The 13,399-nt window shown below is 33.8% G+C and overlaps 1 protein-coding gene across 8 annotated transcripts in view; it reads left to right on the forward strand.

Annotated features, from left to right (window-relative positions):
* The window catches only part of KCNT2 (potassium sodium-activated channel subfamily T member 2), a 354,137-nt gene extending 351,703 nt beyond the window's left edge, over nt 1–2,434 (forward strand). For all 8 annotated transcript variants that reach the window (XM_081225686.1, XM_081225691.1, XM_081225687.1 and 5 more), the window contains one exon: nt 1,397–2,434. In XM_081225686.1, coding sequence (XP_081081812.1) covers nt 1,397–1,508 — 112 coding nt within the window. In that variant the 3' untranslated portion in view covers nt 1,509–2,434. The remainder of the gene's footprint in view (nt 1–1,396) is intronic.
* The last annotated feature ends 10,965 nt before the right edge of the window (nt 2,435–13,399 follow it).

The following is a 13,399-nucleotide window of genomic DNA, read 5'->3' on the forward strand; positions in this document are numbered from 1 at the left end:
ATCTCAACTTTCATTTGATCCAAGAAAATAGACTTCAGTGCTTGAAATTGCTCTTTTAAGGGACATATTTTATGAATATTTTTCCTTTGGTTTTTAAGAGGAGAAGTACAAATCTTCATTAGAGTCCCCACTTTTAAAATAGTTTCTCCATTTATTTTGTAACTCCGAACATTATTATAAAACTATGAAATACTAACTGCATTTGCACCTGAACAAGACTTTTAGAATGTTGTATTATGTATATTTATTTTCCTTCTCTCCCTTCCAAAACCTCAGTGGCTTCCAGTGGGAAGACTTTGGAACAGAAATAGAAACTACTTATCCTGAAACTTAAAGTCCTTTATTAGCTGCTTTCTATGTTTCTTCCTGAATTTATCTACCATCATCTCCTGGTCTAACCAGTCCTCTAAAGTCAAACTCATTTTCTAAACGTGTTGGGAGCATCCTTTTCTGTGTCCCATTTCCTCTCCGTTTGTCTCCACTTAAGCCTGGAAAGCCATCAATCCAACCTCCTCAATAAACTATTCCCTCATTCACTGTTGTTCTTTTTGTCTTTCTGTGGTGTTTGGAATTTCTTTTTAATCTTTCTATCTGTTTCATAAATTACACTCTGTTAATCCTCTGCAGGGGTCAGAAGTGTATGGTTTTCTGTACTCCCAGGACCTAGCCTAGTAGTCTAGACATGCTCAAGAAATGGACGCTCATGTCACTTGACGGTCTGAAGTAAAACATCTCTCTTGAAACAAATTCTAACATTATTGAAATGTGTGAGTTTGGCAGGTGAACATTTTCCTATTTACTAGTAGAATGAATTGAGAATTATCTTCTTTGTCCAATTTCTTACTATAGCATAACCTGAATTTTAGGTTAATAAATTTCCCAATAATTAAAATAGTATCTAGGCATAATATCCTCCAGAGCATTTATGAAATCATTAATTTTGTAGAATCATAGAATATTTAAATTAAAAAGCCTATAGAATAATGTAGGTCAAATTTATTTATGAATGATAAAAATAACATTAAGAGCAGTTGAGTAATATAATCATGGCTAGGATTTAGGTATCCTTGATAGAAAAATAGCCAAAGAAAAGAATAATAAATCAATAAAATACTAAAATAAAACATAAACTTTTGAAAAGATGGAGGTGGTGAAATGGATCCTAACTGAAAGATAATGATTCTTCATTCATCCACATTCATCTAGATAATCTTCTTAGGTGTAGAATTATTACAAGCCCTTTCCAAATAAACAACAAGTCATTCCACCAACGTTATATAGAGACAAGTTTCGATAACCTTAAACACTGAACGAATAAATTTAAAGTAACAATCTAAAGTGTCAATGTGAACTAGTTTTTTTGATTACAGTTATTTGCCTTGTTCTCTTTTCTTAGATACTTAATCCGACCCGATCCACTGGCATACCTACCAAATGGTGAACCCAGTCGAAAAAACAGCATCTGCAACACCACAGGCCAAGATTCTCGGGAGGAAACTCAGCTTTGATAAAAAAGAAAATAAGAGACTTTTTTCTCCTACAAGGATCTTGCTTGAAACAACTCTAAATCTTAGAAGAACAAGAGTGTTGCTGGCATGAAATAAACTAGATTGGAGTATATCCAATTCTCTCATATTTAAAAATAATCTATTCTCCTAGAAGTTTAGATTATTTTGAAATTTAAAGTACTGCTTTGTTAGTACTCCTCCCATTAATATTTGAAAGACATCAATGGAATGATTTTGAAAACCTAAATTGAAACGCAAAAATCTGAACCTGATGTTCCATTGTTTGACAATAATACAAACTGTATAAAGCCAATTTTTAAAAAGTATTAAGGTTTATGAAAGTAAACTAGAAGTCCAGTTATATTTGGTGCGTCCCAATGGACATAGAAGATTGTTGCTCCACTTAAAATTAAATGTGTCCTATTATAGTCTTTAAACTTGCCATTTTATAAAAATGAGCTCATCACAAGTGTCCAGCCTCCTCTACACAGACTAACAGACAAACTTGTGTGGCTGACTTTTGTGTAGAATCATAGTTTGCTTTAGAATATGAATCTTTAAGTCATTTTACCCTTTTTGTTGACTTTTCACATGATATACTCATTTTAGAATTTGAGCTGTTCATAGCATGTTTTATTACTCTGAAGAAACCAAAACAAACAAAAAGAAATATGGACTACATGAACTTTTCCCTAACTTTATGTTTAACACACGTTGTATGCCAAGAACAGTATACTAAAGCAAATATTTATTGTTCTCCTAAAAGAATCCTAACACAGAGAATACTTAAAACACATTTGTCGACTTTAATATAAGAATTGAGCATTAATTGAAATATTCAGTAATGATTTTCATTAGACTCGAGCTTTAACATTTTTTATATATCTATACAGTATATTTCATTAGAAAGATACTTTAAAATTCAAAGAAGCAAAATTATACTTTTTATAGAGTACAAAGAAATTTCAAAACATTAAAAGTCCTCCTTTATGCCTTTAGTATTGAAATAATAATACACCAAAATTGGTATATCAAAGATTTTGATCTAATTTTGGAAAGTTATCTATAGGAGCTATGTTTTAACATTGTGAGGAAAAAAGCATAAAATAAAAATAAGTAGGTTTTGGGCTTCCCTGGTGGCGCAGTGGTTGGGAGTCCGCCTGCCGATGCAGGGGACACGTGTTCGTGCCCCGGTCTGGGAAGATCCCACATGCCGTGGAGCGGCTGGGCCCGTGAGCCATGGCTGCTGAGCCTGAGCGTCTGGAGCCTGTGCTCCGCAACGGGAGAGGCCACAACAGTGAGAGGCCCGTGTACCTCAAAAAAAAAAGAAAAAAAAAAGAGTAGGTTTTGCTGTTTAAATGTAAGGTAAACCATACATAATCTGACAGTTATAAATAAAGAAACGCTGACCTTTGGCGACACCAGTGCTTTTACCTGCATTGCATTATTCCTTTTCAGAAACAGGTTGAAAAGCACAGAGCACAGTTTGCCAGGTAGTGGAAATGCGCTGTCATTCCTATAAAAGAGACATTGACAAATTTAAAGATATTTTTCTTCCAATTTTGTATATTTTTATTTCTGAATTTGACATTAAATTTTAATTCAACAGAAAATAAGACACATAAGACTAGAAAGAGACATGTTATCATTTCTTTTCCCAAAGAGGCAGATAAATTGAAAGGAAAATAGAAGGATTAAAACTAATAAAGAAAACCTAATATTTCCCCAATAAATCTATGGATATAAAAGTATAAAACATAAAATGTGAACTTATAGATTATATAGCCATTGTATAATTTGGCTTTGAGAATATGAAATGCCTATTTGTTTAGTATTTTACATTACTCTCATTTTAGAATGACAAGAACATCAAGAATTTCCCCTAAAATAGGGAGAACCTGTATTTAATTTTCTTTAACTATACAGGGAAGTAGAATTTATAACAGGTTACTTAAAATTGGAAGCGTATCTTAAAACAAAGATTGTATGCATATGTATGTGTATATGTTATAAACACAGCTGAAATATATTGGACAAACACATATTCACATGTAAAATTTCAAACTAAAGGTGGAATTGAACAAATACATGTAATGGAGAATAATAATAAATTTAATGAACTTGTTTTATATCTGCACATTGATATTTAAGTATGATGTTTCTTTGAGTTGCCTTTTCTTTACTCCATTACAGTTATGTTTAGGAATAAATGTAAGATTTTATGAATCTTCTATTTCCCCACAAGATCTCAAGTTGAGTATTTTTGCATTATGACAGCTGTCAAGACTGGGATTTAAGGTAGGACCTGACTATATTTCCTATAACACTAAAAAATTTGTTTCATAAATTTTACAATAATTATTTTTGATTATGAACATTAGTCCAAATTTAATATTTGACACAATTCATATTAGCTTGCTATAATAATGATAGTTTATTAGCTTTTCTGTTATTTAAAAAATAAAAACATACTTATAAAAGCCTTTTAACAAACAGTTGCCTTTTTAAATACTTACACTTGCATATGAAAATAAAAGATGAATTCAACATTAGTCCTTGTAGCCCTATGGGATTTAGTTCTGTTTATTGTCTATGTACCATTTTGCTACCAGTTACACTGAATTGCTTTAAAATAAATAATAAAATTATTTCTGATGATGAAAACTCTTGATGTTTTTTGCCAAAACTTGAGGTATTTAGACAAATTATATTTTGAGTTGTCGCAATTATATTTTCACTTGTCACTTTAATATTTCAAAACCAATATAAACATGAAGGTGATCTCGTTGGAAAAGATAGCCATAAATAAACTCGTTGAATTACTTCTTAACATAATAGCTCCTGAATAACTATGTCACAGGAAAAGGGAAGGAAGCAAGGAAGGACAGGGAGGGTGGGAAGAGAGAAGAGGAAGTGAACAAAGGGAGGGAGGGAAAAGTAGAAAAGGAAAGGAAAGAAGAGAGAAGAAAAAGAAAGCAAAACGAAAACAATGTAGGTGCCAGAAGAGAATTTTTTTTTTTAACAAAATGGAAGATAATGTCTCAATACAGCCATTTAAAGGCCAGAAAAGCACTGGTTAGAGAAAATAAAAATAATTTTAAATGCAAAGCTAGGCTTTTGATCTAAGGAAAATTGAATAGAAACTTTTCTCCCCATTCCTTCTCCTAAATACAGGTAAAAACCCTAGCTATGAAACTGAGCAGGACATTGTGGGGCCCTCCCAGGGACAGACACCCCCCGCACCATATCCCAGGAAAGCAGTCAAGCAAGACAAAATAGTAATAGTTCAGCCATAAAACAGTCAAGGACCCTTAGTTCCTCAAGAGCTATAATTCTGAGCCATAATCTGGAGCTGTTTTGCAGATACTGAAACCCCCGCAAGAGGGAAGAAGGAGCTTCCCTCAGCATCCCCTCGGATGGTGGTGTAGTCAAGTAACTCCAGTGCGACCCTTCCCCATGAAGACGCTCCAGAGATTTCCAGCAAGGGAGAACCACAGTGACTTTCTTGCAATTCTTTGAGACACAGCAGTGCCAGCAGAGTCTGGGTTTCAGCCCTGGGGTCTCTTCATGGGATGCTGTATCTCAGCTCTGAAGACAATGCATGCTCCTTGTATCTGCTATTGCTATATTATTTTCAAGTTCTTACTACTTGTTACTAACCAGTCTGTCATTACTCCAAAGCTCTGCTACAGTTTATAATTATCTACCTTAAACTTTCCCTTTCCAAATGACTGTGTAGTTTATTTCTCCAGATTGAACACTGGCTGAGACTGGATGCATAAACGAGTTCTCCATCTGAATAAATCTGAGATAATGGTGATATCAAATTCCAAGGACTGGAATCTGAAGGACAGATATTGGGAAAATTCAACAAATTAAATAGTGTCTGCTGGGAAATTTTTAAGAGAGACAATGCTTATTCCTGGGAGCATAAGACAACTTCTATTTCGTTTTGATCTTCCCTGATTTTTTATAGGACTTCTTTCTAGTCTATATTATTCGGAGGGACAGGTCAGGTTTTTTTTTTTTTTTTTTTTGCGGCACGTGGGCCTCTCACTGTTGTGGTCTCTCCCGTTGCGGAGCACAGGCTCCGGACGCGCAGGCTCAGCGGCCATTGCTCACAGGCCCAGCCGCTCCGTGGCATGTGGGATGTTCCCGGACCGGGGCACAAACCCGTATCCCCTGTATCGGCAGGCAGACTCTCAACCACTGCGCCACCAGGGAAGCCGGACAGGTCAGTTTTAACTATGGTAGATCTATCTAAGGTTATAGCAACTGGTTCTAAAGAAACAGTTACTTGGCTTATTACTGAAGCTTATGTGCTATCATAGTGTTCAACAGAATTTTATTCTATTTCTTATATCTAAAATGTTTCAATAGAAATAAAATAATAGTCTTCCTAAATATAAGTAACAGCAGAAATATAAGAAACTGCACTATAATTTAGTCACACTCCAAAGAAATATATAGTTCTACACAGAGAGTTATGTTTTCCATCTATCATATACAAAATATGTTTCATTTCATGTGTTACCAGGCTAGATAACTTTGCACTTGAAAGTTAAATACAATTCCAAAAGGAAACATTCCTGAACTTACAGACTGCCTTTCCCTGATCTGTATGTTATTAATATTTATATAGAATAAGAAAGCTTATGTAGGTCTTGGAATATTCTCAACTTACAAAAGATAGGACCTATGAGGTGCTCTTATTACTAGGCCTGAGGTAAGTACTGAACCTGAGGTTTGTAAACACAATTACTAGAACACTATAAATATTCAAATCATTGGAGTAGTATAAATATAATGGAAATATTTACTATCTTAACTAAGAATTCAAACTTAGATGAAAAATGTTGAGAAAACACTAACTACTTGAAAAATACTTCAATTTTAGATATTTTAGGCCAACTAAGCTGCAAACGATTTGATTTTGAAAAGAGACTATCTTATGATTGCTTTTTAATAAAAACTAATTGATTTTTAATGTTTATGCCAAAAAGCATACTGTGAAAAGACTATAAAGTGACTAACATTTTTACTGGAAAACAAATTACTAAAAATAATTAAGTAGCTGTGCTTGATTTATTATCTCTAACTAAAGGAGCAAAATCACTTATTTTGAAGTACTCAACAGCCTCCAAGTTAGTGTGGGCAATCCTCATTTTTCACTTGCGTAAAATTAAAATTTATCCTTCCACTAGGAAACAAATTGAAATCCAATTTGAAGCAAAATGGAGAGTAATCAGTTACCTCCAAGTCACTGTTACAAACTCAAGAACCTGTGTTAGTAGGAGTGAAGATAGTTCCTTGATCACTCTGGAATATAAATAATTCAGGGCACATTTAAAAAAAATCTATCTGTTGAAAAATTTCTATTTAACAACATGATTATGATATTTATTAGATGGTCCTATAAGTTAAAAACACTTAATAAAATAATTTTATTTTGTTGTCATTTTGGGGGCATGCTATCATTTATTTTTCTTGTTTGCTGAAATATCGATATTGTGAAAGAATTTCGTCTAAAATGGATCAGGGGATATAAAATGGAAAAATCTCACACATGTGCCTTCAGGAAGACAAAAACTTAAAGACTGGGAAACTGACTTCCTATAAATGCCTGATTTATAGAAACCTGATAATATTAGAATTTCTTAAATGATAGGGGGTTGGTCTGGTGTTGCCTCATATCAACCTAAGGAAATTTTTTCATGGTTTCTAAAGGGATGAACAAAAATTGACCCAGGTCAGGTTGGTCTCACAAAAGAAACTGAATTGAGCTTTGTTTGTATGGCAGGGCTGGTTTTGTCTGCATGGGGAATTTTCAAAGGTGGTCTCCGTTGGGTTTTGATTTTAAAAGATTCTAACTGAACTCTCCCCTCTTTACATTCCTACCCATAAATACAGCTGACCCCAAACCCTCAACAGACTGGCCTGTACTGTAGTTTACTACTGTTTGCACGTCCCAAATAGCAATTCCTCTGCTATTCCTGAATAAACTCATCTTTTTGACAATTTTGAGCTTGTCTCATTTTATATTTCATTTGGATCAATAAAAATACATCCTGTAAATAAACTATTAAACGTGTATTATTAAGAATCTGCAAGGGGACTTTCCTGGTGGTCAAGTGGTTAAGACTCCGCACTTCCACTTCAGGGGGCTCGGGTTCGATCCCTGGTCCAGGAAATAATATCCTGCATGCTCTGTAGTGCAGTCAATACAAACAAACAAACAAAAAAACAAACAAACAAAAAACTCTGCAAGAACAAAAGCTAAGCATTTCACAAGAGTTCCTGTAATATTTGTAAATGTTTTCTTAAATAGAAACTATTTAAAAATATTGACAAGATCTGTGCTGTCTCATAATTATTTGGACTTACCGAGCCATTTTTCTGTATTAAAAGAATCAGACTTCCCTGATATATTTCAATATTCCTCAACACCTTCCTTTTGTCTACCTTTTGATATAAAATAGCTACCAAAGCAATTACTAAATTCATGTAAACTTGAAGTAACTTAGTGAAGTAATTTAATGTCTTTTTGTATCATGGATAGAAGACAATTTTCATCTGAGTCCAAAATCAATTGTTTCTTTGTAACTCTTCCAATATCTTCACAGGATAAACCACAGGATACAGGTGATGATCAAGGGTAAGTAATTTGTTCTGTGTATACAATATTGATCATGTCTCTGGACTTACCTGTGTTGTAATTGCCACATCTTGCGTCCTGGTATGGTTTACCGCACCAACTTACAGAGGCAGCTACTTAGTGCTGGGCGTGCAGAAGCTCAATAGTGGGAGATTTTGGCTGTGTGGAAAGGTGCTTTGTCACCCAGCATCAACTCCCCAATCTTGTTACATGGCTGTTGTTTCTGTGATGTTTCTTACCAACCTGGTATTCTCTGTCTGAGGCTCTGAGGAAAGTAAACCAACTGCCTTGGTACCTGGGTGATGAAATTGGAAATGACTTTGGTAGGAGAAAATTGTACATGTGCAAAACCATAACAAATCATTTATTATTCATTATTGCATTCCCACAGAGTAACTCTTATGCTTTCTATAATCATTTAATACTTCTTGATTTGAATTTACTTCATTTTCACCCAACAAATTCTCAAAGCTACACACATAATAAATATCAGTAGGGAATCAATAACTTCAGATAATCAAATCATCTTTAAATTTTTAGTTATATGTTTTTCTTTTGATATTAAAATTATGATAGAGTCAAATTTGAATCTCATAATTGTGGTATAGCTTGAATTTCATAGAGCGAACACAAAAGATCACAAAAGACCAGATTGTGATAGAATAAATTCTTCTTTATTCAGAACAAGAAAGTTTACCTGCTTGAAAAAAGTCTCCAGAGTATAATCATTTCAGTAGAAAAAAAAAACAAAATGATGTGCAGTAATAAGGTTATTATAAAGACATAAAGAAAACTTAAGTTTATATAAATTAAAGAATGATATTTGGGGTGGCAATTTTATCGAGAATCCTAAACTCTAAAGACCTAAACCCATGTACACATCTTCTAAATGTTTAAAGCTAATGCTGAAAGATGCAGTGTAGATTTTTTGAGGCCAAAGATCGTAAAAGCACATATCCAGTTCCAGAAAGAAAATCTGAGCATTGTACTTGAAGATAAACACCCATTAGCATGTACCATCTTTTAGCAGAATTTCATATAGGCAAAATTCTTCTCATAAGAAGCCACTGAAATAAAGCTTTGATCGTGAAATTGTTGCTAATAGTTTTTGTATCAGAATCTCTCTTCTAACACACACATCGGAGTCTGTTTTCATGAAAAAATGGACACTGGAGTCATAAATAGTAACCCATTTTATACCCATTAGAACTTTATGGGTCAAGTTTTCTTATGTATCCTAAAAGTTCTGTTGAATAATATCATGACATTTTCTACTTCCTTTCATTACATCTTCAGTGGAATTGTCTCTCTCAACACTTCGCATAAATACAGAAACCACAGGATAACCCTGTACCACAGTTTCATTTCCCCAGGTTTTCCTGATACTGTCTCCACCTGACTTCTTATATGGTTAGGAATAGATTTAAAAATACCAAAAATGATGTTTAGTCTTTACACTTGTGTATTTCGTTGATTAAAAAAATTCATTTGCCTATGAATACATGTTTTTTCTCATTGGTTTTAAAAGTTCATCTATTGCCATTAAACTCTTATTTTTTCATAGTAAACAGATTTCTGGTAGAAACATTCATTGTGAGGGTTTTTGTTGCTTTGATTTCCTTAAGGGATGAAGTTTCTTCTTTCAGAAAAATTTTGTTTTGAAAATTAAAAACAAATTATCTTCCTATTATAATTGGAGGTAAAAGAGTATTGGGTTTGGGCAGCAGAGGTATGAAAAAGTAAATAGCTCATTTGTAAGTAGATGGTAGAGATTAAGAAAGGCGATTGTGTGAAATGCAGAGAACAGATAATTGCTGTTTTTATGTGACTCGTGTTTTGTAGCTTTTTCAAGTGTCTTTGGGAGCTGATATATTGCAGTAGAGAAAGTATATCCAGCTCTAAAGTGCTGATCTTCCCTATTTAGTAAATATGTGTCTTTCTTTTCTCATTTATCTTGATCCTCTGGCATTATAGGTAAAATGAAGTGAAATTTAGATCTGAAAATAATGTTATACTTTTGGTTTCATATAGTTGATACAAATGATGCTGAAAATGTATAACAAGCAAAAAATATTTTAATGTTGTCAGTTCATTTTGATTTTGAACAAGAATATTCTGACCGCAGGAGCAGAAACAATACATAGCTGACAACATAGTAGACACTAATATCATGTATATCAACAGAAAACCAAATGCTGATAAATCACCACATTTCCTTAAATGAGGATATAATAATGATTTCTGTGGTGAGTAATCTACTCTTTTCATCTTTCTACTTCATTTCAAGTAGTAGAAAGTCTAATCTACTTTTCCAAAGTCCACGACACTGTTTGGTCCATTTTTACTAATGACAGGAGTAGTTTGTTTAAACTATCTTGCATATATGTACCCTTTTTTTTTTTTTTTTACTTTCTTGCATTCATAATTTTGAAGCAATAACCTGATTTCAGTTCATCTTTCATCCATTCTCTGGTCAAGTAGTGGGGTCTGAAATTTGAATATAGCCCTTAAACCTGACCATCTTACTCTCCTTAGATTGTCTCTTTCCACGTCTTTGGAGATACAGAGAGACTGAGAACACTTTCACTCACCCTTACTGTGCATAGCTGGTCACATGGCCCAACCTACCTCAAGGGCTCAGAAGAGAGAGCAGGCAATATTTAGTGAGCATAACCAACAGCTGCCACATACACCTAGACACACCATGAGATTTAGGACATGAGTCGTAAAAATAACAACCTGAAAGCTCCCAGAGAAACAAAGAAAAACAAACAGACACACAAATAAAACAAGCCATCTAGAAATAAATGAATTTCAGATTTGCAACAGATTTCTCTTTAACATGCTCTGTCTAGAACATAATGGAGCTACACTTTTAAAGATTTAAGGAAATTGTTTTCCATTTTGATTCTGTACCAAATAAAATTATCAGTGTCTTCTGAGGATAGAAAAAAAGTTATTTTTGAGATATGGAAGGACTCAGATAATCTATCTCCCATTCATCTTTTTTATTTCTTCATGAGGTTTTATTGTCAATATACACAAGCAAAAGGAAAGAACAATGAAGGATGGGATGCAGGATTAGAGGGAAACTATTTACCATATTGTAGAAAGTGAATGGGGAGCTCCATGGGCCCAATAAAGTCAATCTTATGATAAATGAATAAACCAAAATGGAGCTACCCTGTATGGTTCTAAATCTAAAGGGGGTGACTTTCCTAATGTGCACATTGATTTTTAGATTTCTGAGGACAATTTTCTCCAGATAGCAGTCAAATGTCTTGCACCTGGAAAATCCATATAACAAATGATTTTAAGTCAGATGGAATTAAATATCTTAAAGAAGAGGTACTTTGCCCAAAGTTGCCATTCAGGCTAGTGTCAGGGCTGGACTAAAATCAAAGGGAAATAGTTCAAGGAAAAATAAACCAAAAAGCCTCTAGATACATAGGATATAAAAATAAAGAAAACATAACGATTCTACTAGAAGCAAAGAACATCAGTAAATAGTTCTGAGGGTTTTCATATCACCGAGTTATAGTCCTCTTCACAACCTACATTCTTTCTCAAGGCAATTTAATTTACTTCTGCAATAAACTAATGAATATATGCAATCTTCACGTGGATGACTCCCCAAATTTCAATATATCAGGTCACAGTATCAATGTCTATTATTCAGAATCCTTCTCAAATCTCCCAACCCACAATGCCTCCCTCTCCCATTATACTTATTCACTGTATCATTTTTGAATGTTTGCCATTTGTGTTACATACTAGTTATGTTGTTATTTGCTTAATGTCTTTTTTCCATTAGATTAGACAGCAATTATTGTGTATTATAATGCACTGCCTAGAACATTATTGAAAATGTTTATGTGTGTATATCTATAAATACGTATATAGCTGATTCACTTTGTTATAAAGCAGAAACTAACACACAATTGTAAAGCAATTATACTCCAATAAAAATGTTTTAAATAAAATACATATTTTTGAAACCAATAAGAATTGTTCTGTTCTATCTGTCTTCAGTGGTTTTGGTTTATGGAACAGATTTGCAAACTGTATGTACTGTGTGCCAGTGGAAGAAAAATATACTGTGTTTATCATAGTTTGATTTTATGATCTTAAGTATGGTCAAGAATTTACTTTAACCTGAGAAGGAAGTGCTCCGTAGCTTTCACCAAGGGTATGAAAACTTGGGATTCCCTACAGTAAGAATGATCAATAAAAGCTTTTCCACAAGTGTAGTTATAGTACTCGAATTTTCAGAATATAAAGTTATAAATGCATAATTTAGTCCAATCTGTGAAGAGAAATTGCCCAATATCAATGAATTTACATCCACAATGAAGGGACATTAAGAAAAAAAAGCACTCTGTTTATAACTAAGGCTTATCTCAACAATTCTTTTGCTTGAATAAGGTAAATATACACAATGTATCTAAATACTTTGTGCTATTATTAATTAGTTATATATATGCTTATAGAGATTTTGGAATATACATAAAATATGAAAAAGACAGTCATTATAATTTATAATACCAGCTCCCAAACATACTTTCTATTAATATATTTGTGTTTTTCTTCTTTCTACATAAATTTCTCAATGTAGTATGTATATCGAATATTGTATTAGATGCATCTGCAGTGCTATATCTTGATTTTTTTAATTTAAATTTAATTTAATTCAACTTTGATTCTTTTCTCTATTTTTCAAATTTTATTTATTTATTTATTTTTGGCTGCATTGGGTCTTTGTTGCTGCATGCGGGCTTTCTCTAGTTGTGGCGAGCAGGGAATACACTTTGTTGTGGTACACGGGCTTCTCATTGTGGTGGCTTCTCTTTGTTGCAGAGCACGGGCTCTAGGCGCCCAGGCTTCAGTAGTTGTGGTACGTGGGCTCAGTAGTTGTGGCTCAAGGGCTCTAGAGCACAGGCTCAGTGGTTGTGGCATGTGGGCTTAGTTGCTCCACGGCATGTGGGATCGTCCTGGACAGGGGCTCGAACCTGTGTCCCCTGCATTGGCAGGCAGATTCTTAACCACTGTGCCATCAGGGAAGCCCTATATCTTGATTTTTAAACTTAGTATTCTACTGTGGGACTTTTCAAAGCTTTGAAGCATTCTTGAAAACATCTTCTTTATAACTGTATAGTGTCCCATCATTTATATACACCCAAATGTAACCATTTTCATATGGTTTTTAAGCTATTGTGCCCAGCTCCAAACCCACCCT

Source organism: Mesoplodon bidens (genome assembly GCF_964165515.1).
Source record: "Mesoplodon bidens genome assembly, chromosome: 2".
Taxonomy (NCBI): Eukaryota; Metazoa; Chordata; class Mammalia; order Artiodactyla; family Ziphiidae; genus Mesoplodon; species Mesoplodon bidens.